We start from the raw sequence: 22,801 nt of genomic DNA on the forward strand, positions 1-22,801 counted from the left end.
GCCTGGCTACCGATTTTGCGAGGCCTGTAGGCTACATATATACATATACGGCCACACTTATATCAGCAACAGCCATTAAAAAAAATCTGTCGATCTCTAATTAGAATACTTGCCGAAACCGTTATTTTGAGATAATTTTGTGTGCATGTGTCCGTTCAAGTGCAAGTATACACGAAAGAGGAATCAATTCAGTGTTACACTGTCTGTAACGCGGCTCTCTGTGTGCGCACAAAAAACAGCACACAAGAACTGAATTGAATTCTCTTTAGCCTCTTCATGCGCTTGAATGTTTTAAAATGCACGAATGTTAGAAAAGCGTGCAATTGGTCAATCACGATCCGGTTCACCCCTACATGCGAGTGAACAATGCGAATCAAGGAAGGTATTTCATATCACTATTCAAGATAGGGTGGTGATACATTTTGGTAGCCCGACTAGAAAACACAATAGCCCCGGGACGCCTGGCTACCGATTTTGCGAGGCCTGTAGGCTACATATATACATATACGGCCACACTTATATCAGCAACAGCCATTAAAAAAAATCTGTCGATCTCTAATTTACACAAGGATCAACCTTCATTTTTTTCCTTTTCCACAAATCCAGGCCTGACAAAAGCAACAGGCTGCTTTCTTTTAATGCTGTGATCATCCCAATATCCTTAGCTGACATTGGATAAGCCAGCCTGGAGGGTTTGAAGTGTTTAACGGGGTGAAGCTGGAAGTATAGTTTCCTAAAACGTGTGTGTGTGTGTGCGTGTGTGTGTGTGGTTGTGTGTGTGTGTGTGTGTGTGGAGTGAGACAATAGCAGAATCAAGCACCAGAACAAAGCCAATCTGCCGGGACCCACCAGATAAACAAACATGCAGTGAGATGTATTTAAGAGCTGATCCTCATGATTTCCTGAGATAGCTCCATATCTCTCAATCACACACGCTCACACACACCTCCTCTTCACCTTTTCACTCTACCTTACACTCTACGGTACTTGCAAACAAAATATAAAGTGCCTGTCTGTCTCCCTGTCAGCAAGTCAAACACACACACTCACACTCACACTCGCTTTCTCTAGAGAGAAAGCGAGTGTGCCTCTCAGGCAGTAGGGAAACAAGCCCTGTGATTTGTTGTCTGAGCAGGTGTTGTAGTTTCTATGAAATATTATTTGAAAACTAAAACAAAAGCAACAACCGTTACAAAACTTTGAACCTTTTCCTGCCAACACTCTTTAAAGAGCAGCTCGCCCATCTCTGCCAGCTCACGTCAGTTTGTGTTTCATAAGAGCCACTGTGATGTCTGGAATTAAAATCGCTTTGCATCTTTGCCTCATCAGAATCTATTCTCTCAGAATGTGTCTGTCATGACGCAAGGTATATTCGCACATTCATATATTATGAGTCCAGATAGGCAAACGACATCAATTAGGGCCTGAATTATTAATGTTTTGAAAGTTAATTATTCAATCGCATGTTCAATTAGGAATAAATCACATCAGATCTAATTAAATATTGAAAGCAGAACTCTGAGAATGTGGAAATGTAGTTATTCTTAATGATTTTGATTAGGTTTTATATTTAACACTTGCCCGTTTCAGGCTATTTAAATGGCCACAGCTATAGAGAAGCTGCATGGATGCAGAATTTATGGCCAAATAAACACACAAAGCAATGGAGTTCAGTGTTATTTTGTGGGGAAATAAAGCATAAACATGCCATGAATTATTTAAGCCATTTTAAATACATTTCACACTTTCTGGAATTTGCACCTAAGTCAAGTTGACTCATTTGCAAGTTTACACTAGTTTACACTATAGTCACTATAGACTGTGCTACAAACTGAGATTTAAGACAGACTTAAAATGTATGTTCAATAAGTAAATGGTAAGATTTCATATCCAATGTCAATGTCAATAGTAAGTAAAACGAGTAAGTAAAGTCGTTTTTTTATCTGATGGCATATTCTTATTGTTATAGCTGGTCGCGATGGTAACTTTAGAATCCACTGACTACAAACCGTATTTAAAATTACTCTATAGTTTATCATTGAAATTGTTGTTTTATTGATTGTTTATCGCCCATTCATCCTGTGTTTACGAAAGTGCTCCTACAACCACCAGTTATAATAAGAAAGCTGGCGTGGACTAACAATGTTGTAACACTGCAAACTGCACACTTAATTAACTAAAACAACCTTTAATCATAAGAATTTTCATCCTCCATACTGAAATCTCTCCGCTGTGTGTGTTCGAAATCTCCCTTAGTTGGAGGTAGCTGTTTTTAATGCCTGATCAAAAGTTACTGCGAACCTGATACTACTACTACTACTACTACTAATAACAACAACAACAGAACACGTTACATAATTGTTGTTATTACATGAAATATCTGGACATTTAACACTTATTTAATAACATTACAGATTGATCTGAATAAACAGGGTATGTACAACTTTGGTGTATAAGACAGCAAGCAAACCGGGTAGCTGTATTTTGTGTGAATGATATAAATCATAATGTGATTTTGTAGAAATTGTAATCAGGTACTAAAAAAAGAGTACCCATTAAAATGTCTTTACATCAAGGACCCGATCATTGAACAATGCACAGTAAAAGTGCAGCGTTGAGCTTCTTGAGTCTGTTCAGTAAGGAGCATTTTGATTGGTGGATTAAAAGCTCACTGCGATTGGCTGAACAGAACATCCTCCAAAAAAAGATATTTATGAATCTTAACCTGTCAGGAAGGTCTCAAAAATACCACACGCAAATCCAAAGCAGGCCACGCACATGTGACGATTTGCAAATGTAGATTCAAGGATCCATAAATGTGTGATGGAAATGAATTCAAGAACTTGATATATACATATTTTTGTAAACATTTTAAATTTATGTAGGTAAGATTTGTGTGAGCATTTGGGGAAACATTTATGCTTTTACTTGTGTATTTATGAATTGTGTTTTGAATTTACGAATCGGATTTTGTAAATTGTGCTGTGCATTTATGAATTTTGTTTTGTAAATGTATTATTTTTGAGGCTGATCTGGCTCCATATTCCTGACCAGTTGAAAGCTCATTCACACTCAGGCCTGGAACTTGCTCTATGCATGTACATAAATGCAATTTATGAAAAACTTCTAGCTATGCAAGCTTGATTTTGTGCTTCACTGCCTTTCAAAATGTGTGAGAATGCAATTCATAACGAAACACACTGTGTTCTCAGCCACACGGCATTCCCTGCTAATAAAAAAAAAAAGAGCTGGTCACCAGCATATGTTTTGCTTTGGTTTCTGTACGGGATCCTGGTGTGCTGGTGTTCCAGTTTCTTGACTAACCTAACCAGCAAAACTTCCATCCTCAACCAGCATCACACAGAAACCATGCTATTTTGCTGGTAAACATCATGCGCCTAGTCCCAAGGTTTTTTTTTTATTATTATTATTTTAGGTGGTTTATAGTGGGCATTTTCTATGGCCAGTTTTCTCTTTCAAGTCAGCTACTGTTGGAGCAGCAGGGAATCTTGTTGACCAAGTTAGTTAACAGTTATTTAAAATGTTAACATTTAAACAGCTATGTGAACAATAGCAAGTTTGATACCAGCACAGTTTTGCAAAAAATACACTATATTTAGTACAGTGCCACATGCATGCAAAGCATTGGCCAAGCTGCTTTTGTATATATTTGTAAAGTATAAGTCTGGCTTTACTCGACATTGCTCAAGCTGTCTCCCTGCTCTTCTTGCTCTATCTCTGTAGGTCTCTCTGCATCTGCATCATTGGTTTCTCTCGCCTGGATGATTGCATCCTACCAGAAGGTTCTGCGTGACTCTCGTGATGACAAGCTCCCCATGTCCTACAAGGCCGTGATTGTTCAGATGCTCTGGCACCTCTTCACCATCGGTGCTCGAACCATCGCCTTCGCCCTCTTCGCTTCAGTCTTCCAGCTTTACTTCGGGATCTTCATCGTGGCCCACTGGTGTGCCATGACCTTCTGGATCATCCAGGGTGAGACCGACTTCTGCATGTCCAAGTGGGAGGAGATCATCTACAACATGGTGGTGGGCATCATCTACATCTTTTGCTGGTTCAACGTCAAGGAAGGCCGTGCCCGCTTTCGGCTGGGTGTGTACTACTGCGTGACTTTGGTTGAGAACGTTGCACTCACTGCCGCTTGGTATATTCACAGGGGACCTCACACCTCGGACTTCTACGCCCTTATTATTGTGTGTGTGGTGGTGTGTAGCTATGCTTTGGGAACATTCTTTATGTTTGTCTATTATTGCCTGCTCCACCCAGACGGACCTATCCTGGGAGCTCAATGGAGCTGTGTGGAGGAGGGAATGGGGGTAATCGGTCTGGGAGGCGTTGGGGATTTAGGAACCCCTTTGCCCCAACCAGACGTGGTTACTAGCCCTCCCAGAACACTCCAAAGGACTACTGCTGGGGATCGGGAAATAGGGGCCGGGGATAGAGACAGTTGCCTGCCTGTGTTTCAGGTAAGGCCTCCTAGTGTTCCTCCTGCTTCCTCCCCACGTCCCCCAAGAACTGAAGGTCCCGTTATCCGCATCGACCTGCCAAGAAAAAGTTACCCAGCCTGGGATGCTCACTTTATAGACCGAAGGCTGAGGAAGACCATCCTAGTGCTGGAGAATACATCTCCTGTGACACCTCGCATCCAGTACCAGAGCTTCAGCAACCCCAAAGAAGTGACAGAGTACGAGACTACGGTGTAGTGTTGTTCATACCTCCACCTTCCACATGACATCTCTATGCAGAGGTGGAACTCAGCCGCCATGAGGTTACGGTCCGATCCTTGACGGCCGGCATGGTGCTACACGGTGGGACCGCGGCACGTTTGGTATTCAGATGCCTGAGAGCGCATGACTGGTCCAAAAGTGCACATTAGGCTGGACAGGAGTAACGTGGTGTTTACAAGACATGCATGGAAAGTGAAACTAGGAAAGGGACTTGTACCTCTCTGCCTATGCACTGAACATATAAAAAGAGCTTAAATGACAGTGATGAGAAGAAGTGGACATTTGTATTATATAGATGAACTGACCAATCAGTATTCCTCAGGACCATCCTGACTGCTGTATTGGTCTAAGTTTAATGTTCAGTGACCTGAAAACAGTACAAATTGTGTATTATTTGCTTCTGTAAATGGTGAGGTTAGCAAGTTCAATCATCCATTTCTTCAAAAGAGTTCTTCTGTAATTATTGACTTATTTATTTATTAGATTTATTTTTTATGACTCTGTGGCCATGTCTTTGATATAATTCTTCTAACTGAATATTCATAAATAGATATTATCTTTTGTTATATGTATACAATAGAATGGTGCCAGTGTGTTGGTATGACTGTTTTTTTTTCTGGGTTGTCTGGTCATGCTGCATCGTTTATCTGTAAAGATGAAGAAAAAAATGTCATATAGTAAGACAAAAAGCTGTGATCAAGTGTAGTTGGACAAAAATAATACTGTAAAAAAAGATTCAGATGACAGCCTCGGAAAAGTAAAAAAAAAAAAAAATGAATATGCGTGTTTGAGTGTTTCATGAAAATGGTTTTGGGAGCATCTTGCAACATAAAACTTGCAAACGTCTGAGTGTTTGTGTTGCATTTCACACAGAGAAAACACAAATGATTGACAGTGAATTCTAATCCTGTATGTGAACTCTCTTTACAGTAACTAGAGCAGTAAGTCTTGGTTTGCTCTGTCCACAAGCCTCAAAACCCTTTTACATCTGTATTTGTTCATTATTTTTTTGTTATTTGGAAGGGGCGGCCATTGCTGTGGTTATGAGGAGTTTCGATTCTAAATTTTTGGGGGCTTTGTGGTTTGGCTATAGCGAATGCTCTTCTTGGCCATGAAAAGCTGCCGACTATTGGGGACAACAATGTTTGTGTGTGTGCTTGGGAGAAAGACTTTTTTGTCACCTCATAAAATGTTTAGACCTCTTTTTAGTTTTAACTTATCCTACTCAACTCTTTTCCAGGGCTTTTTAGTAACGACAATTTTAAAGAAATCACCCCAATTACAAAACCATCACAAGACTTCAGCTAAAGTTTCTCTCTCTCTTTCTCACTCCCTCTGTGAGGTCTTTCGAGGTCTTGCTTGCTACGTTGAAATTCTATTGCCTGGTCAAAAACCAAGCAGAAAAACCCAGAGTCATGGTGGGTAATTGCCAATGAAAAGAACCCTGCTGTCCAGACTGAAGATGCTGATGGAGAGCAAATGACATTTAGAGCTGTAATCATGCTGCCCTATAATAGGACGTTCACACATACAGGGATTTTATTGTTAAAGGTTGTGGAATAACTATGTTGATGTTTTTCACAGTGGCTGTTCCTTGCTCCATGGTGGTCTCCACACCTTGCTCAAATCATAAACTGCTTAGACTATTCTTAAAAACTTAGTCATCTAATTTTTTTTTTCGTTCAAGATTGGTCATAACTTTGGTCAGTTACAAAAAGGTAGCTCTGTCTAATTTGAATCCAAAAAGACTGATTATCCCTTGACTAACTGCTAGTTGGTCAAACTAGTTCTTAAGACAGTCTTAACATAGGGGCTATGTTTATGCAACTGGCCCCAATCACAAATGAGATGTATTACTGGTAAAATAAGATGCCTAAGACTCCAATTTCACATGAGTAGCAGAATCCATTGAACTATTCATAAAACAGCTGAAGACCTCTTCCAGGAGCACTCAACAAACTAGCCTTTTTTAAAACATTTCTGCACTTATGAGCTCTAGCACTGAACTTGTGTAGTGTTCTCATTTGGATGAATTCCTTCTGCTTGTATTATTCTCAATCTGGATAAAAGCGTCTGATTAAGGAATAAATTTAAATGTAAATGTAATTTGGCAATGAATCTCTTTTGCTACAGCTAAAATGAATTCAGAAGCAGAAATTGTTTGTATAGAAATTGCCACAGTGCATTATCCATCATACAGGAGTATCATGAACAAGATGAACAATTATCAGTGCATGAATCAAACTCAATCTAAATGCTAAAAACTTCTGACCTGGATTTCCACACATCACTCTTCAATTATAGCCCTGTATATGGGCAAAAACAAATCTTATAAATGAGTAAAATCACTCCTAATAACAATAACTAAATTTCACCTACACTCAAATACAAAAACGTCACAGGAGATGGATCACATGCAATGCCTTGGAACTTCAAGAGTCACTGCTCATTTGAATAAAGTTCAACCTTGTCATATCACCGGATATGCCCACATCACAACACCGACAGTAGCTGTCGCCAGTAACCATGACTTTGTTTTACTGCTATTTGATATGCTTCGTTCGTACACTCTGAGGATCATTTTACGTTTGAATCAGTCAAGACTAATTCAGAATGAATGAATTGAACTGAAGACTCACTCCAATTAGATCACCGAATCCGTGATTTGCTGACTCGAAAATTGTGATCTTTAGTGTAAAACGAGAAATTAAATGTAGTGGCGTAAAAAATAAAATTCAATATAACTTTGTTACTGTCAATAACGATTATGTCTTTCTCTCATATATTACAAGAAATCAGTCTACATTATTTGAAGCCTAAAATATAGCATGTTACATATAATAAACATAAACATCTGGTGACAGATAGAAAGCGTGAGACACTAGCAGATGAATGTCCTGTCCTTTGACAGGTTACTGTGGTAACTGCAGGATCATTAAGCAGGGCTGCAGGAATATGTGATGTGTGTCTGAGTGTGTTTGCGGTCTGAGAGCTTTTCAAGGTGGCCCCTCTCCTGAAAACTGACCCACCATTAGCTCTCCTCCTCCTCCACTCATGCCCTTAAGGGGGTCAACAGCATCCTCTACTGTAACAGTGTGCACACACATACATACACACAGAACACACACACTGGGGCTCTCCAGATCAACAGTACACTCTACAAGAGAAAACTCTTAAAGTACATGTACAGCACATGCATTGCAGTTTGCATGAAATAGCATATATATAGCCGAATGGAGCCAAACCTGAATATGATTTTCAGTGAACTGTGAAGGGTTACTCCTAAAGGACGTTTTAGAGGGCTTTTTGACCAGAGCATGAAAATCAAGTTCGACCTTGACCATCAAATTCCAATACTATTGCTCTTTTTTCAAATATATCATGATTTATTATTGCTTTAACTAATATTATATTAATATTAACCACAAACCACGTTTTATGTTTCCCAAAGAATCTTCTAATGAGCAGTTCTTAAAAGAACCATTATTTTCTTAGTGTGAAGAACATCCAGTAACCTTTTTCCACTATAAAGAAACTTTTATGCAATATAAAGTTTCCATTTATGTTAAAGGATCTTCATGGAAGCACAGATGCCAATTAATTAAGATTTGAGTTATGTACAGGAGCCTAAAACAATGCCTAAATAGTTATTTGACTAACAATTATTTCCCCATCTGATAACCTGGGTCACAGCTGCAAAGGAAAGCCTTATCATTCACAATAAGACCAAGAATGTGTATTATATAGGGTCACTTTTGATTGCACAATGGCTTCAAACACAAAAGCACACTGCTTACTCCTCAGCGTCCTCTATGGCCCAGATCATCTGCCACTGATTTCCTGCGACTATCTGGCCATTGTCCCAGTGTGACATTGGGTTTATGTGATCTGTTCCTTCTTAAACTGAGCTACCAGTATGTTCCCCTGGGCTGTTTAATTCTACTTGCCCTCGTCATAAAGTTTCATTGCATTCCTTTAGTATATGTCATTGGGCGTAGTGAATACTGCACTGTTGCACTTTACAATCAAAAGTAAAGTAAACTCAAATCAAAAAGACAACTCTCATTTCTACAAGGGTAAAACAGGTCAAACAACTGCAATATTATTTTAGATAACTATAATGCTCTTCTTGTATAGAATATATAAGGATATAACGTGGGGTTTTGTACAGCTCAGGCAGTGAGTGAGCATGCCTTCTCTCTGCAGGTGATTAGCTATCCGATACCATGTAGCCTAAAGTGCCACTCCCCATTGAAACAAAGTGCTGGCCCACACTGCCCCCCAGTGGAGGCTGCGAGTAACTGCGAGTAACATTGACATGACTGAGCTGCAATGGGTAAGGTCAAATTCAAACACTGAGAATTGAATTGGTGATTTTTTTTTTTAAATGTTCCATATGCAATACTAGCTTAATCTTTGTGCTGTGCTAAAAATAATAATAATAAATGATTTACCTAATTTGGTGTCAAAAATGACCAGACTTGTATTGTAAATCTCTCATTATATTATACTGTATTATGCTATATTGAATCCATAAATCATGTATTCAGTTTTTTTCCCCGTTTTTTTTTTTGTCAACTTGTTTTCTTTCAATTAGCACAATTTTTTAATTTCTGTTTGGAAGTGACAGGGCATGGTCTCATTGATTTGAGCTAAATTTTTGAGTGAAAAAATTACAGTATTTGTGGTTATTTTTGGCAATAGTTTGTTTTTGGTCACAAGTACACACTGCTTACCTAGTGTAGCTTATCCACATTGTGTGTATGAAATAGATGCTAACACTGTCAAAATGTGCCAGCAGAGAAGCACTTATTAAAATCAGCTGTTCCAAACAATGTTTTCAGCCCTACAAAAACAATTTGGCTGAAAATGAAAAAAAAGAAAAATTCGATTTTGGCTGAATGTTGTCAAAAAATTTGGTACATAGCTATCTTTTGCTACTTGCAGTCGTTTGTTCATGTCTCAGGCCGATTTGTTTCTTAGCATTGTAACAGCAAAAAATCAACATTTTAAATAAATAAAAAATTTTAAAAAATGAAAAATGATTGATACAACCCATTTAAACAATGTCCTCAGTGAACTGAAACCCTTATGGAAATTTAAAGTTGTATTTTAATAATTGCCAGAAGGACTTTGGGAATTAGTTTTGTTTTACTTCATAAATCTGTGTAAATCTATGTTTATGTAATTTAGGTGTTTGTGTTTGTTTGTTTATTTGTTTGTGTGTGTGTGTGTGTGTGTGTGTTTACGACCCCATTTTGTGTACTTTGTGTACTGTATGGGTACGTGCTATTATAGTTTGAGTGTGGAGGTGTTTGAGATTTTAGATCAGAGTCTCTGGTGGAGTTTCCTGTCCAGCAGGAAGTGTGTTTCCTGCACAGTCCTGCCTGGCTCCAAAGGGTTGAGAGGAGATCGGGCCTGTCCTACACAGGGACACGTATACAAACACACACTCTTGCACACAGCTAGCCATCGTTCTGGTCAATATGGACTATGAGCCAAAGCGAGCCAAGAAGGTAAGTTCCTCTGTTTCATTATACATCAAAACTGGCTAGATGTACATTTAGGAATATTTCAAAGATATGTGTTTGAAGTGTGTCGCGGGTTCTCTGTGAACCTGGTCATGTGATCATTATGTTTCCATTTTCTGTATACTGTATGTGTCTTCCACATGATATACCAAAATCCTTGGGCGGGTGATAACTTTATGCCAGTGATGCTGTTTGTTTGTTGACTCGTTTTATTTCAGCTGTGGTGTTTGCTGAATGCAATAGCTTATTTGGAATAAAAAAATGTATATGCATACATATACATTGAATATATATACTATATATACAGTATATATATATATATATATATATATATATGCATACACACACACATATATATATATATATATATATACATAAACTTTACATTTTAAAAAATTCTTATGTTCTATTATTTCATAGAAGTTGTACAACCTGGCATTTTTCACTTTTATAAAGTGCTGACTGCTTGAGGCAACAAAATTTAAATATATATTTACTGTGCTCCATTTCGAATAAAGGAAATACTACAAACATTTTTTTTTTTTACTCAAAAGGTATCATGTTCCAGAGAGGGTTTAATTACACTCTAAAGCAATATCCATAGCGAGGTATCAATACTTCTGAGACTCTTTCCAGAGATTGCAATCCTGAGCCACACCTCAGCCTCAGTTTAAAGCCGTCTCAAGGGACAGGAGCTTGCTGGCTAACGGACAAACACAAAAATTCACTATGATTTCTTAGAAAACTATAGTCCAGCATCAGTGTCATATCCAGCACTGATCACATCAGAAATTAGTGGATTTTAAAACACTTATAACAAAGAAACATTGTTGCATAAAATGAATAACGAATATTTAAGCTTCTGCTCTATTTCTGGGTCACTAATTAAACAGCAAATCTTCTGAGCCGTGGGACACAGCAGTATAAGAAGCCAGTTATTGCTTCATATTATCTTCAAAGGATTCACGTATTATGTATTTCTGTGTGTATGTGTGGGGGGGTCATTGTAGCTGAAGATAGTAATAGTTGTGTTTAGTTTTATCTAGTCATGCAGCATGGTTGATTAATTGTTTGGAATTTGCCTTTCTTAATGCGTTTTGACTAACACCCAGAAAGCAGTCAGGATGATTGATAAGCCCCATTAGATCACATCTGATGTGAACGCACACACACCTTCACCGACATGGTGTGTGATTGATGCACAGCTTTATACATTCCTTACATTTGAAATTCTTTTCCTCATACACATTACACACACTGTATAAATCAGCAGGTTGTCAGTAGGGCATGTTGTCTCTAATCTGTCTTCCATATCTAACAGCTGTCTCACTGATGTCACAGTTTGAGCAGCAGGCTGATGTGTGTGTTACATCATCATAAAAGTAGATTTTTACATCGTCATAAAAGCATAAAAACAGGCTTTCACAAACCTGACATCAAGCAAGTGCAGTTAAATTATACACAACAGAACTACAGAAGTTTCTGTGCATGTTCATATTCTGGATAAATTCAGATCTGAAAAGAGTTCCTGGTGCTACAAAGCTCACATGTTTCTTTTTCTCAGAATTCATTTTTTAAAATCCCATGACAACAACATGCTTCCATAGGAAGCCCATTTCTGCCTCAGAGTGAAAGGAACTTTCAGCTGCATATCACACAATTGCTTTTTCCCCTCATTACTGCAAAGTCTCTTATTGTCACTTAATATCTTGCTTTCTCTCAACTCTTCTCTCAGGGCTTTGTAAAGCGTTTGGTGTTCTCTAAATCTAGCCGGCGACAGGCAGATAAAGGCAGTGTGTACCGTAGACCCCTTCACACGGTCCCCCTTTACCCACCTGACTACCTCATACACCCAGAGAGACTCATCTATGACTATGTGGAGAAGGAAGTCAAGGTTAGTCTGCCAACACAAGCAATGCAAACTGATCACACTCACGTGGAAACACCATTTGAATTTTATGAACGTTACCAACAGTTCCTGGGACACTTGACATGGGTGTCATGTTCCCTGAACCCATCGAGCAGAGACGAGCTGCTGCAGCTTCTGGACACAGCCAGGGTGAGAGTCATTGTAATGTTGTGTTTAGATTCAGAAGATGACTTAAAGGGATAGTCAATTAAAAAAATAAATGAATAAATAAATACTTTTTGGGGGGGGGCACTTTGAACCCTCATGTTCAAAATCAACATAAGGCGGATTAAATGATCTGAACCACACAATTAAGCAAATTATACATTCTGTCTCTGTTTCCATCCGTAGAAGCTGAGGGTTTTGCCTTTGAAGACCAGTGTGGAACAGGACTGCATTCTCAGCCTGTCTGCTCGGTGTCTGCTGCTTACCTGGAGAGACAATGAAAAACTCCTGCTGAGAATCCCCACACATGAAATTGCTGCTGCCTCCTACCTGCGGGATGATGCACTGCACCTACTGGTGCTCAAAACTGGTCAGTAGTAAGTACATGTACATGTGAGATACCAGAGTTACTGTTTTAGTCAATTGGATTACTGTAAATAAATTAATTCACCAAACACATTTTAAGGATACATTGCATATTTATAAATAACCTTAATTTGTTTTTAGCAGATAAATATGGGAATATAATATCAAAGTTTGAGGGGAAAAACATTGAGTTACATATGTTAAAACACATCCGGGTAAATAATTAACAATGTACGTAAAGCATGTGGACTGTATGTAAATTGGAAAGAGATAAAGCATTGCGAAAAAAACAGTGAAGGTGACAGTTTTGGTTTGCATTGCCATTAAACATTTCCAAGGCAAATTTTTATTAAATCAGGATGGAAGGAATCTTCAATAGTGTGTTTATATTTTCAGGTCTGAATGTGGACACTGTACTAGCTGGTGACAGTCTGGAGAAGAGGCCCACTGGTTTGGAGAGCCGCAGACAAACTATTGGCAACACTGACCCCAGGCCTGCAGGGGGCACCATGGAGCGCCGCCACACCATCTGTGGTGTGGACTGGAAGCTCTCATCCCGCCATGAGCCTAAACAGGGCAGCGTGGGTGGAGGAGGTGGGACAGGGGGTGGAGGAGTTGGGACAGGGGGTGGAGGAGTTGGTGGGGATGGTGACAGCCTGGAACGGAAACGTGTGAGCGGAAGTTGGGAGCGTAGACAAACCCGGAAGCCATGCGGAGGTAGCTGGGAGAAAAGGCCGATGAGTGGGAGCTGGGACCGGAGGCCTGTAGGAGGCAGCTGGGAGCGTGGGGGAGGTGGAGGGGTGGTAGGAGGTAGCTGGGAAAAGAGGCATGTGCCTGGAGCTAAACCAGGTGGAAGCTGGGAACGGAAACACACGCCAGGTGGGAGTTGGGAACGCAGGCAAGCTTGCACAGGGAGCTGGGAGAGGGGAAAGTCCTATGGCAGCTGGGAGAGGAGGAACCATAATCCTCTGGAGCCCATGCCATGCCCTGATGCCTACTGCAACCTCATCATACTGGCCGTGGAGAACAGGGTGAGGTTATTCAGCCATTCAAATGGATGGGTGGATGGATGGATGGATGAATAAATGGATGGGTAAAAAGCCTTTAATATGGATGGATGGAAATGGATTAAAAAGCAATAGATGCACATGGATCGGCTGATGGATGAAAGGGTTAATAAGTGAAGAATGTATGGAAGAATGAATCAGAGGGAGGGTGGATGGATGGATGGAATGATGGATGGATGAAAGGGTTAATGGAGGATGGATGGATGCTGTATGAGTTAATAAGCAATGATGGATGAATGGATCGACAATACAAACCTTGTAGTTGTAGAGAAATTAATTATTGCTGCTGTATAGATTTAAGATGATTGTGATGAATGAGGAAGTTCTAAGTCAGTGGGTTTCAGCCTCAGGAATATGAATGCCTCACTGTGAGCTGTAGCTGCGCTCCTGCAGTGACCGTGCTGACTAGATGAGTTGTGTCAGCTGTGATGTAAACAGCGTGCTCAGAGTAGACTCCCCTGTGATGTAATGCCCAGACTTATGTAAGAGCATGCTGTGTCAGTGATCTGTGCGTCTGTGTGTGCCTGCGGACATTAATATGGATGGGATTGTGTTGACCCACATTACAGTCTGCTTTTGTGGGTCTGCAATATGTGTGTCTGTGTAACAGAGAAAAGCAGAAAGGTTGATGCATGTAAAAGTTGTATGTGACCGGACACTCACTGATTTTCTCTTCATTTGATTCTTATATTGATCACACACAGGACGCTGCAGAGGAGTACTGCGCACTCGTCTGTCAAATGTTTCAGATCATCTATGGACATCAGACCATTGAATGTGTCGACAGGGCAGGATATCACTACACCATGCCTGACCGCTATTGGCTACAGAGGAGTGAGTTACATCATTATTGCTCTTTAGAAGCCAGTTAACAGTAGTGCTGAATGTCCTTAAAACAGTGTTTCCCAACTGGTGAGTCGGGACCTAGAAATAGATCACAGGTGTGTTCTGATCTGGTAACAGCAGGGGAAAAACAAAAGCTAAATGATAAAAAAAAAAAGTCAGCTAACTTTTATTATGTATAATTATGATAGCAACATAAATAGAATTGTTCAATTTTAAAGAGGAGAAAATTCTTCCCATGTCATATATTAATCATTTTATTACATTTCAATGTTTTATCTTGAGGACATTTTGTTTAGAATTTTGGCACTGTTAAGTTACTACTATACGTAGATGTCTGAATCCACCCCAGTTCAGAATCACTGATCTAAGCCAAGGGTTTTCCAACTTTTTGATGCCAAGGACCTCCAAATATGATGATACTTGTGATTCCTTAAATATAAAAACACTTATTGTGAAAGAAATGCAATATAAGAAAAAGAAAATGTAAAGTTTTCACAGCCTTTCTAGCATCTCTTTGTGACAGAATAAGGATCCCTGAAACCCAGTTAAAACTGTTCTAAAAGTTGATTTTTATATATTTTGCATTCGTGCTGTCAATGCATGTCTACAGTGCACTAATCAATAGCATGTTGTGCAGAATAGAGTCAGTTGCCACTTAAAGAGCACAAATTTATAACATGTTGTCTTTCTCCCTCCCATTAATACTTGTCCAAGGTGACAGCTGCCTTACTGACATGACATATGGCTATGACACAGACTTCAGCTGCTGCAGTTCATAGTGAGTGTCTGTTTGTGTATTATGTTTCATGAAATCTTTCTTTATGAATTATCATTACAATCTTTGTAAATTTAGATTTTGTAAATCGTTGTCTCAGTCGCCAGTGGCACAAAACAGAAATCTAAAAATAATGACTCTCTCTAATATTGCTTGGACAAACATTCCAAACTCACACCCATTTTTTGATTGCCTAACATGGGCTGCGGTCTAAGATCTTTGCCATTGCCAGATAGCCCGGAGCTGGAGGGCACATATTTTTTAAAAGCTATTTTAATATATGTGAGGAAACAGGGGTGTGGTATTAAAAATAGCTTTTAAACTCTGTCACATCTGACTTCATGTGTGTTATCTCTCCTCACAGTGATGGTTCACAGGAAGCATTTGAGCCGTATTATAGTGAGAACAGTGAGAGCTCATCTCTCTCCTGCCATGAGTCACATCGAAGCCTGGCCTCCACACATAGCGACTCTGAGCCCTGTAATGCCAGTCTGCAGGAGTACATGATCATTGTAAGATGCTTATACACATAAAATGATGTCATTCAAGGGACAGTTCACCTAAAAATGAAAATTCTGTCATAATTTTCTCACCCTCATGTTATTGTGTGTATCTGTTTTATTGCATCAAAACAAGCAGACTCTCACAAATTCATATCTTTTGTTAAGGTGAAATTCTTTGGCTGGTGCCCCAGTATAAAATCTGACATGCACATACACGCCTTTAGTGACATGTGACCCACCATTCTCACCACTCCACTCTTAAAAATAAAAGATTACAACAGGGGGTTTTAATAGACAGTGCCATAGAAGAACCATTTTGGGCTCCCTAAAGAACAGTTCTTAAAAGAGCCATTACTTTCTTGGTGTGAAGAAAACAGATTTAGAAACCTTCTAAAGAAACTTTTGTAGGAGCTTTGTATGTTAAAGGTTCCCCTTCAAGGGAACTCCACACTGCGTCCCCTAGTGGACACTTTGGGGAATGTCATAAGCATGACCAGTGTCTGAAGCATGTGTAAAAACACTTCCATATTCAAGAGCACTAAATGCACTCATTGTGATAAATTCCTGATGAGGAAGCTCCACTCCTTGTCCCTATTCTCGTGTGATGTGGGACAGGTGTCTGCGCCTCGCGGCTCAGGTCCTGCTGCTGCTGAGGCATGACGTAAACTCACATCGTGGGGTACTGAGTACTTACATACGGGGAAATGTTGGAGGATATGCCTCACGCCGCAAAGAGGCTTGACCTGGTCTGGGAGCGAGAAAAGCAGAAACCTGCTTGAGGCAGACTGGACGAGCATTATTTGTCCGGCCATAATCGCCCTTCCCCCAAGAGCAATCCCTTTCTCCCCGATCTCCATACTGAGCTTGAGATATCGTGGGCAAAACCATATTCAGCTTGGCTGCATCTTTTTCAACACGCAGATTATGCTAATGTGGAGGGATTCGCTGAGCGTGGATATGTGAGGATGCTTTCTGTGGAAGAGACGCTTGAGAGCTCTCCCCCAGGGCAAGTCATCTTCATTGAAGACTCCTGTCCTGCCATCCGGGCCACTTCAGATCACCTCTGGTCTGAATGGCAAGGTGTATGTGGCAGTGGGTTATGCCGAGGGAGCTTTGCACACTATGGCAGTGCTGAAAGCCTACCTGGCAGAGTCAGACCTGCTTAAAGATTTGCGTGAATGTAAGGGTTTGCCTCCTGAGGCAGTTGAAGTGCTGCGCCGCACTATGGATTTACAATGCCCTGCGAATGTATTCATACCCCTTCATTTTTTTCACATTTTGTTTTGTTGCTGCCTTATGTTAAACTGCTTTAAATTAGTTTTTTTCCATAACAATCTACACTCCATACACCATAATTGTCAAGCAAAAAAAAATGTTTTTTAACATCTTTGCAAATTTATTAAAAATAAAAAACTAAAATGATTCCATTGCATAAGTTGCGATTGCAAATATCTGGGACAGTTGAAATTTAGCTCAGGAGCATTCATTATGCTTGTAGATATTACTACACTTCAAGTGAAGTTAACCTGTGGCAAATTCAATTGAATGGGTATGATTTGGAAAGGCATACGTCTTAATAAAAGGTCTGTTTCTAAAAGAAACAGGTTTGCGTCAAGCCACAAATCTTTGGAAGAGTTCAGAAAAAAATTCTGCTTCATTGAAGGGTCACAGAATCATGTAGTCTCTGTTATCCTTCATGGAAGAAGTTTGAAACAACCAGGACTCTTCCTAGAGCTGGCCTCCTGGCCAAACTGAGCAATTGATGGAGAAGGGCTTTGGTTAGCATGGTGCCCAAGAACCTGATGGTCCCTCTAGTTGAGCTCCATGATCATATGTGGAGATAGGAGAAATCTACAGAAGGACAAACATCACTGCAACACTCCACCAATCCAGTCTTTATGGCGGTGTGGCCAAACTCAATCCTCTCTTCAGTTAAGCCACATGAAAACACACTTGGAATTGACAAAAAAAGCACCTAAAGGACCCTCAGACTCTGAGAAACAAGATTCTCTGGTCTGATGAACCTCAATTCTAAGCATCATGTTTGAAGGAAACCAGCTCCGCTCATCACCTGCAGAGTACCATCCCAAAAGTAAAGTGTGCTGGTAGAAGCCTTATGCTGTGGGGCTGTTTTTCAGCAGCAGGGACTGAGGGACTAATTAGAGTAGAAGAAACGCTCAGTGCAGCAAAATATAGAGATAGCCTTAATGAAAACCCAGTCCAGAGCATTCAGAACCTCAGACTGGGCAGAAGGTTCACCTTCCAACAGGACAATGACCCTAAGCATACAGCAAGAGTGGCTTATAGACAACTGTGTGAATGTCCTTGAGTGGCCCAGCCAGAGCCTGAGCTTGAACCCAATCAAATATTTCTGGAGAAACCTGAAAATGTGCATCTGCCCCCATCCAACCTGACAGAGCTTCAGAGGTGAACAGGTTAGGTGAAGAATGGCAGGTAATTGCTTGTCGCATCAAAAAAAAAAAAGACTTGAGGCTGTAAAGGTGCTTCAGCTAAATATTTAGTTAAGGGCATGAATACTTATGCAATGTACTTTAATGCAATGTAGTTTTTTATTTTTAATAAATTTACGAAGTTGTGACAATTCTGTTTTTGCTTTGTCAGTATGGTGTATGGAGTGTAGATTGATGTGGAAAAAAGTAATTTAAAGAAGTATATCATAAGGCAACAACATAACAAAATGTGAAAAAAATGAACTTTAGCAAGGCGCTGTAGCTCTCCATGCCATAAAGCAAACTGCTGCCGCCACAGGACGAGCAATGGCGGTAATGGTGGCCACGGAGAAACATCTGTGGTTGAACTTAGCGGACATTGGGACGAAAGAGAAAAGCTTTCTTCTTGATGCTCTGCTTTTGCCTTCTGGGCTTTTCAGGCACATCTGTTGAGGCAGTGGTCGAGAAGTTTAGAGAAGCAAAGGTGCAATCAGCGGCTTTCAGGAGATACATTCCCCGCCAAACCAGATCTTCTCCTAAAGCCTCTGAGGGGGTTGGCCCGTCACGATCTGAGGACCGGAGACAGGGCCAAAAAATTAGTGTTGCCACTCATTCTCCTCCCCCTTCCTGGAGTCGAGCACAGAGGAAGCGCGATGCCAAGAAGAGGAGGGGAGACCTCAGAGAGATGATTGACAGGAAGCACTGCGACCAGCGGTCTAACACCTCTCCTTGATATCCCTCCTGAGTTACATTGCCTCCCTGCTTTTAGGGTTTTAAAGTAGGCAGTCATCCTTTTATATGTGGGTGGTCTCCCCTGATCTCAGGGTATTTTCAAGCAGGCGGTCCCTCGAATCATGCATACTTTGGGCTGTCTCCCCTGCATTAGGGTTTCAAGCAGATGGCCTGTTGTTTCTAAGTACATAGCTGTTTGAGGACAGTTGTGTTCACAACATAGCTGAATGGGATTTCCCTCCCTTATATTAGTCCTGTGCTGGGTTCCCCCATTTCCTCCAAGTTATTTTAGCTCTGAGCATCATTGGCGTGCCTCTTTTAAATCGGTGCATGTTTGCCGCAATTTTTTGGTGCTTTCTCACCAGGTGGTCAGGCAGTGCACCTAGGCGTGGCGTAGTGGGTAAAAGTGTCCCCTAGGGGACACAGTGTGGAGTTCCCTTGAAGGGAAACATCTTGGATTACGCATGTAACCATGGTTCCCCTGAGAGGGAACGAGACATTGCGTCCCCCTTCAATGCCTTGGGCTTGCCTGTTCACATCTCCTTCAGACAAAGAAGCCGATGGCGTGCATTACAGGCGCCCTCTTATACCTCCGGGCACCCCACTAATGACGTCATGGGCTGCATGGTCCAATGAATTTGGAAGTGTTTTCACACATGCTTCAGACACCAGTCATGCTGATGGCATTCACCAAAGTGTCCCCTAGGGGACGTAGTGTCTCATGCCCTCTCGGGGAACCATGGTCACATGCGTAACCCCAGACGTTTTTCATGAAACCATAGATGCCAATAAGAACCTATAAACGTTAGTGTATAAAGCATTGTGAACATTTTGTCTAATAATGTGGTCCCCAATCAGGGGACCACAGAAAACTTCCAAGGGGGCCTAAGCATGACTTAAAGGTATTCAAAAGAATAAATTATTATTAATATATTAAAATAATCTAACTGTAATCTACATTAAAATGCTTAAAAATGTATTTAAACTAAAATTATATTTGCTTTGCATCCATACAGTTGAAAACTTTTGGAAACGCAAAATTAATCATGGTTATTTTAATTTAAGAATACTCCCAGTTCCCGGTAATGAAAAATTCTGAAAACAAGCAGCCTTGAGGGGTTGAAATAACATGAGGATGAGTAAATGACGGCATAATTTTCATTTGTGGGTCAACGATTCACTGCAGTTATCCATAATATTGTTGTCTCTTTATAGTTATGTTGTTTTGTTTTCTGCCTTGCTCTCATTGGTTAGTTGAGGAGTAAGCTGACGCCTCAGGAGATTCAGCAGTTTGCTCTGTTTCTGAGAGAATACAGACTTGGTGCTCCAATAGAGCAGTTCTGCACTGACCTTCTGCAGCTCTATGGAGACTCACGCAAGTTCCTGCTGCTTGGTGAGAAACTTGCAATACAGAATACAAAAGTCACCTTAGATTCTCTCTCTTTCTCCTTCTTTGCCTCTTTTGAACAATTTGAGTGCCTGTTTAAATCCCTTAGGGGTGTGTTTGTACAACTGGGTTTATTTCATTATGAAGTCATATTTCAAAAGTCATGATTTATCAGATTTGGCATTGTATCCAGAGTTTGTGTAATTGCTGTCTATCATTAGCTCATTAGAGGGATTAGAGTAACATAAAGTCCATTGAATATTCATGAGCACCTGGCTTTCACTGGAGCAGTCATGGTGCAACAGCCTTTCCAACAACATCACACTTTCACAGCGTGACATAATTACAAAACTCTCTACTAACACTAGCCGCTGTGGGAAAAGAAACATGATAAAGCCTATAAATAACTCTATGACCACGATTCAAAAATATAAATAAATCGGTGCTATCAGATTTGTCACAAAAACATATTTAGATTTAGTGAGTCATTGAATAACTAAAGTGGATTGGACAGTAAATTCCCACTGCGACACAAATTTGTCCAACTTGATTAGAAAGACCTTGTTGATGTTACTTCTGAAGTGAGTTGGTAAAGGATAAGGCAACTTGCAGCAATTGTGTGCAACAGAGACACAATTACATAACACACACTGAGCCACTTATACCTCTGCTGGCCATAGACTCATCTAACCTGACACTCAAGCAAAAGGCTGAATCAGCCCGATACTGCTCTGGACAAGTGTGAGACTGTCTGCGCTTTCACCATTCAGACCATTCAGTATTGTTAGTGTGAATTTTTAGAGAAGAGCTGCAGTGCTGAATAGAGACAATGCATCACAAACATGTGAATGCTGCCCCATTCTCACAGGAAAAAGCAGTTTAAATGTCTTTGCTGTCATTTTTAATTAATTTAATGCGTCCGTGCTGGATAAAAGTATGATTTTTTTTTTAAATGTTTGAATGGTAGATTTTTTTGCTTTTTGTTTTATAAAATGTATTCTTTAAAATGTATTTATTGTAAGTTGTCAAAGTGTTTGCTTGTTAATGTGATGAACAATACTTTTAAAGTATTCTCAATTATAATCCAACAAATTCATGTCATCTAAAAATACAGACTTATGGTGCATTCTCACGTATTTCCTCTCCCATGTGAGCAGGCATGAGGCCCTTTATTCCAGATAAGGATGTAGGAGTGTTTGAGACGTTTCTGGAAGACATTGGGATCCGAGAGGGTGGGATTTTGACGGACAGTTTTGGCCGGATCAAGCGGAGCATGAGCAGCACATCTGCCACAGCAGTCCGTGGCTATGACGGCTGGACTCTCCCCTCCGGTTCCCAGGATTTTAACCGCAGAATTGATGACATCACACACAACATTGAGGCTTTAGGCTTTGAGGAGGGGAACGGAGACATAGAAGAGGAAGACTATTATTTGTGAAACACACAGAATGAACTTACATACTGTATGTAAATGTAAGCCACTATATATTTGAACTTTTGCACTGGAGAGTTTTTGAAAACAGGGTTTAGGTCACAAATGTCTTTGATTAAAAATGTCTTATATATATATAATGTAAAATAATTCAAACTCAAAAAGTAGTTCAGACTCAAATAGTTAAACATTTACAGTATATGTGCAATATGTGCACTTTATTGGACCACATTGAGTGCTGCTGATAAAAAAAGGGCCTTTTTGCATCTGTAAATCTGCGTATTATTTGCATGCAAGATTGGTTAGTTCATGTTCTGCGTGAATGATTTACAAAAGAGCACCAATGCAATGAGGAAGTGCCAGAAAGACCATCAATAATGATGTATTTGGAGAAAAGGTCACTTAGACATAAAAGGAGAAAAAGAGAAAGCGATCATGAAATAATGACGACAATGTTGATGGTGAAGAGTTTGTTTCCAGCCAGTGCACAGAACACAGTAATCTGCTGGAGCCGGAGGGTCATTGACTATGGCTGATGTCTCATGTCTCAATAACTCATGAAAAACTCAGCCTTGACATTCTTTCCAGTGACACTGTCACCTTGCCACAGTCTAATGCCCTTCCCTCTTATCTATGCCAACCAAAGAAGGTTGATGGGCATTGCGCCCAGCATTGGGGGTTATCAAAATGGCACATACATCTGTCAGGCTAAACGTTTGTTATGTAATGGGAGCGAGCAGAAGAACAGGGCCAGACAGGGTTTAGATTAAAGTTAAACCTCTTCTCACACCCAAATAATCTTATAGTCAAACCAGCGGGGGGCAACAGAGAACATTTGTCCCAGGCCCTGTGATGAAGAGGGCCAACTGAGGTCCTCTGTGGAATATCTTAGT

General features: G+C 40.3%; 2 protein-coding genes across 2 annotated transcripts in view; both read left to right on the top strand.

The window, feature by feature from the left end:
• Window positions 1-5,248, top strand: part of LOC107559858 (XK-related protein 7-like) — a 93,303-nt gene extending 88,055 nt beyond the window's left edge. Inside the window, exon 3 of the mRNA XM_016243869.1 lies at window positions 3,745-5,248. Within this exon, the coding sequence (XP_016099355.1) occupies window positions 3,745-4,721 (977 nt within the window). The 3' untranslated portion in view covers window positions 4,722-5,248. The remainder of the gene's footprint in view (window positions 1-3,744) is intronic.
• Window positions 5,249-10,111: 4,863 nt separating this feature from the next.
• Window positions 10,112-21,978, top strand: ccm2l (CCM2 like scaffold protein). The gene is made up of 10 exons (XM_016243865.1): window positions 10,112-10,261; window positions 12,012-12,170; window positions 12,252-12,335; window positions 12,537-12,720; window positions 13,113-13,747; window positions 14,488-14,617; window positions 15,344-15,407; window positions 15,769-15,916; window positions 20,344-20,482; window positions 21,634-21,978. The coding sequence occupies exons 1-10, from the start codon at window positions 10,232-10,234 to the stop codon at window positions 21,912-21,914; spliced, it is 1,854 nt and encodes a 617-aa protein (XP_016099351.1). The 5' UTR covers window positions 10,112-10,231; the 3' UTR covers window positions 21,915-21,978.
• The last annotated feature ends 823 nt before the right edge of the window (window positions 21,979-22,801 follow it).

The sequence above is a fragment of the Sinocyclocheilus grahami genome, unplaced genomic scaffold (assembly GCF_001515645.1).
Source record: "Sinocyclocheilus grahami isolate Dianchi unplaced genomic scaffold, SAMN03320097.WGS_v1.1 scaffold703.1, whole genome shotgun sequence".
In the NCBI taxonomy this organism is placed as follows: domain Eukaryota; kingdom Metazoa; phylum Chordata; class Actinopteri; order Cypriniformes; family Cyprinidae; genus Sinocyclocheilus; species Sinocyclocheilus grahami.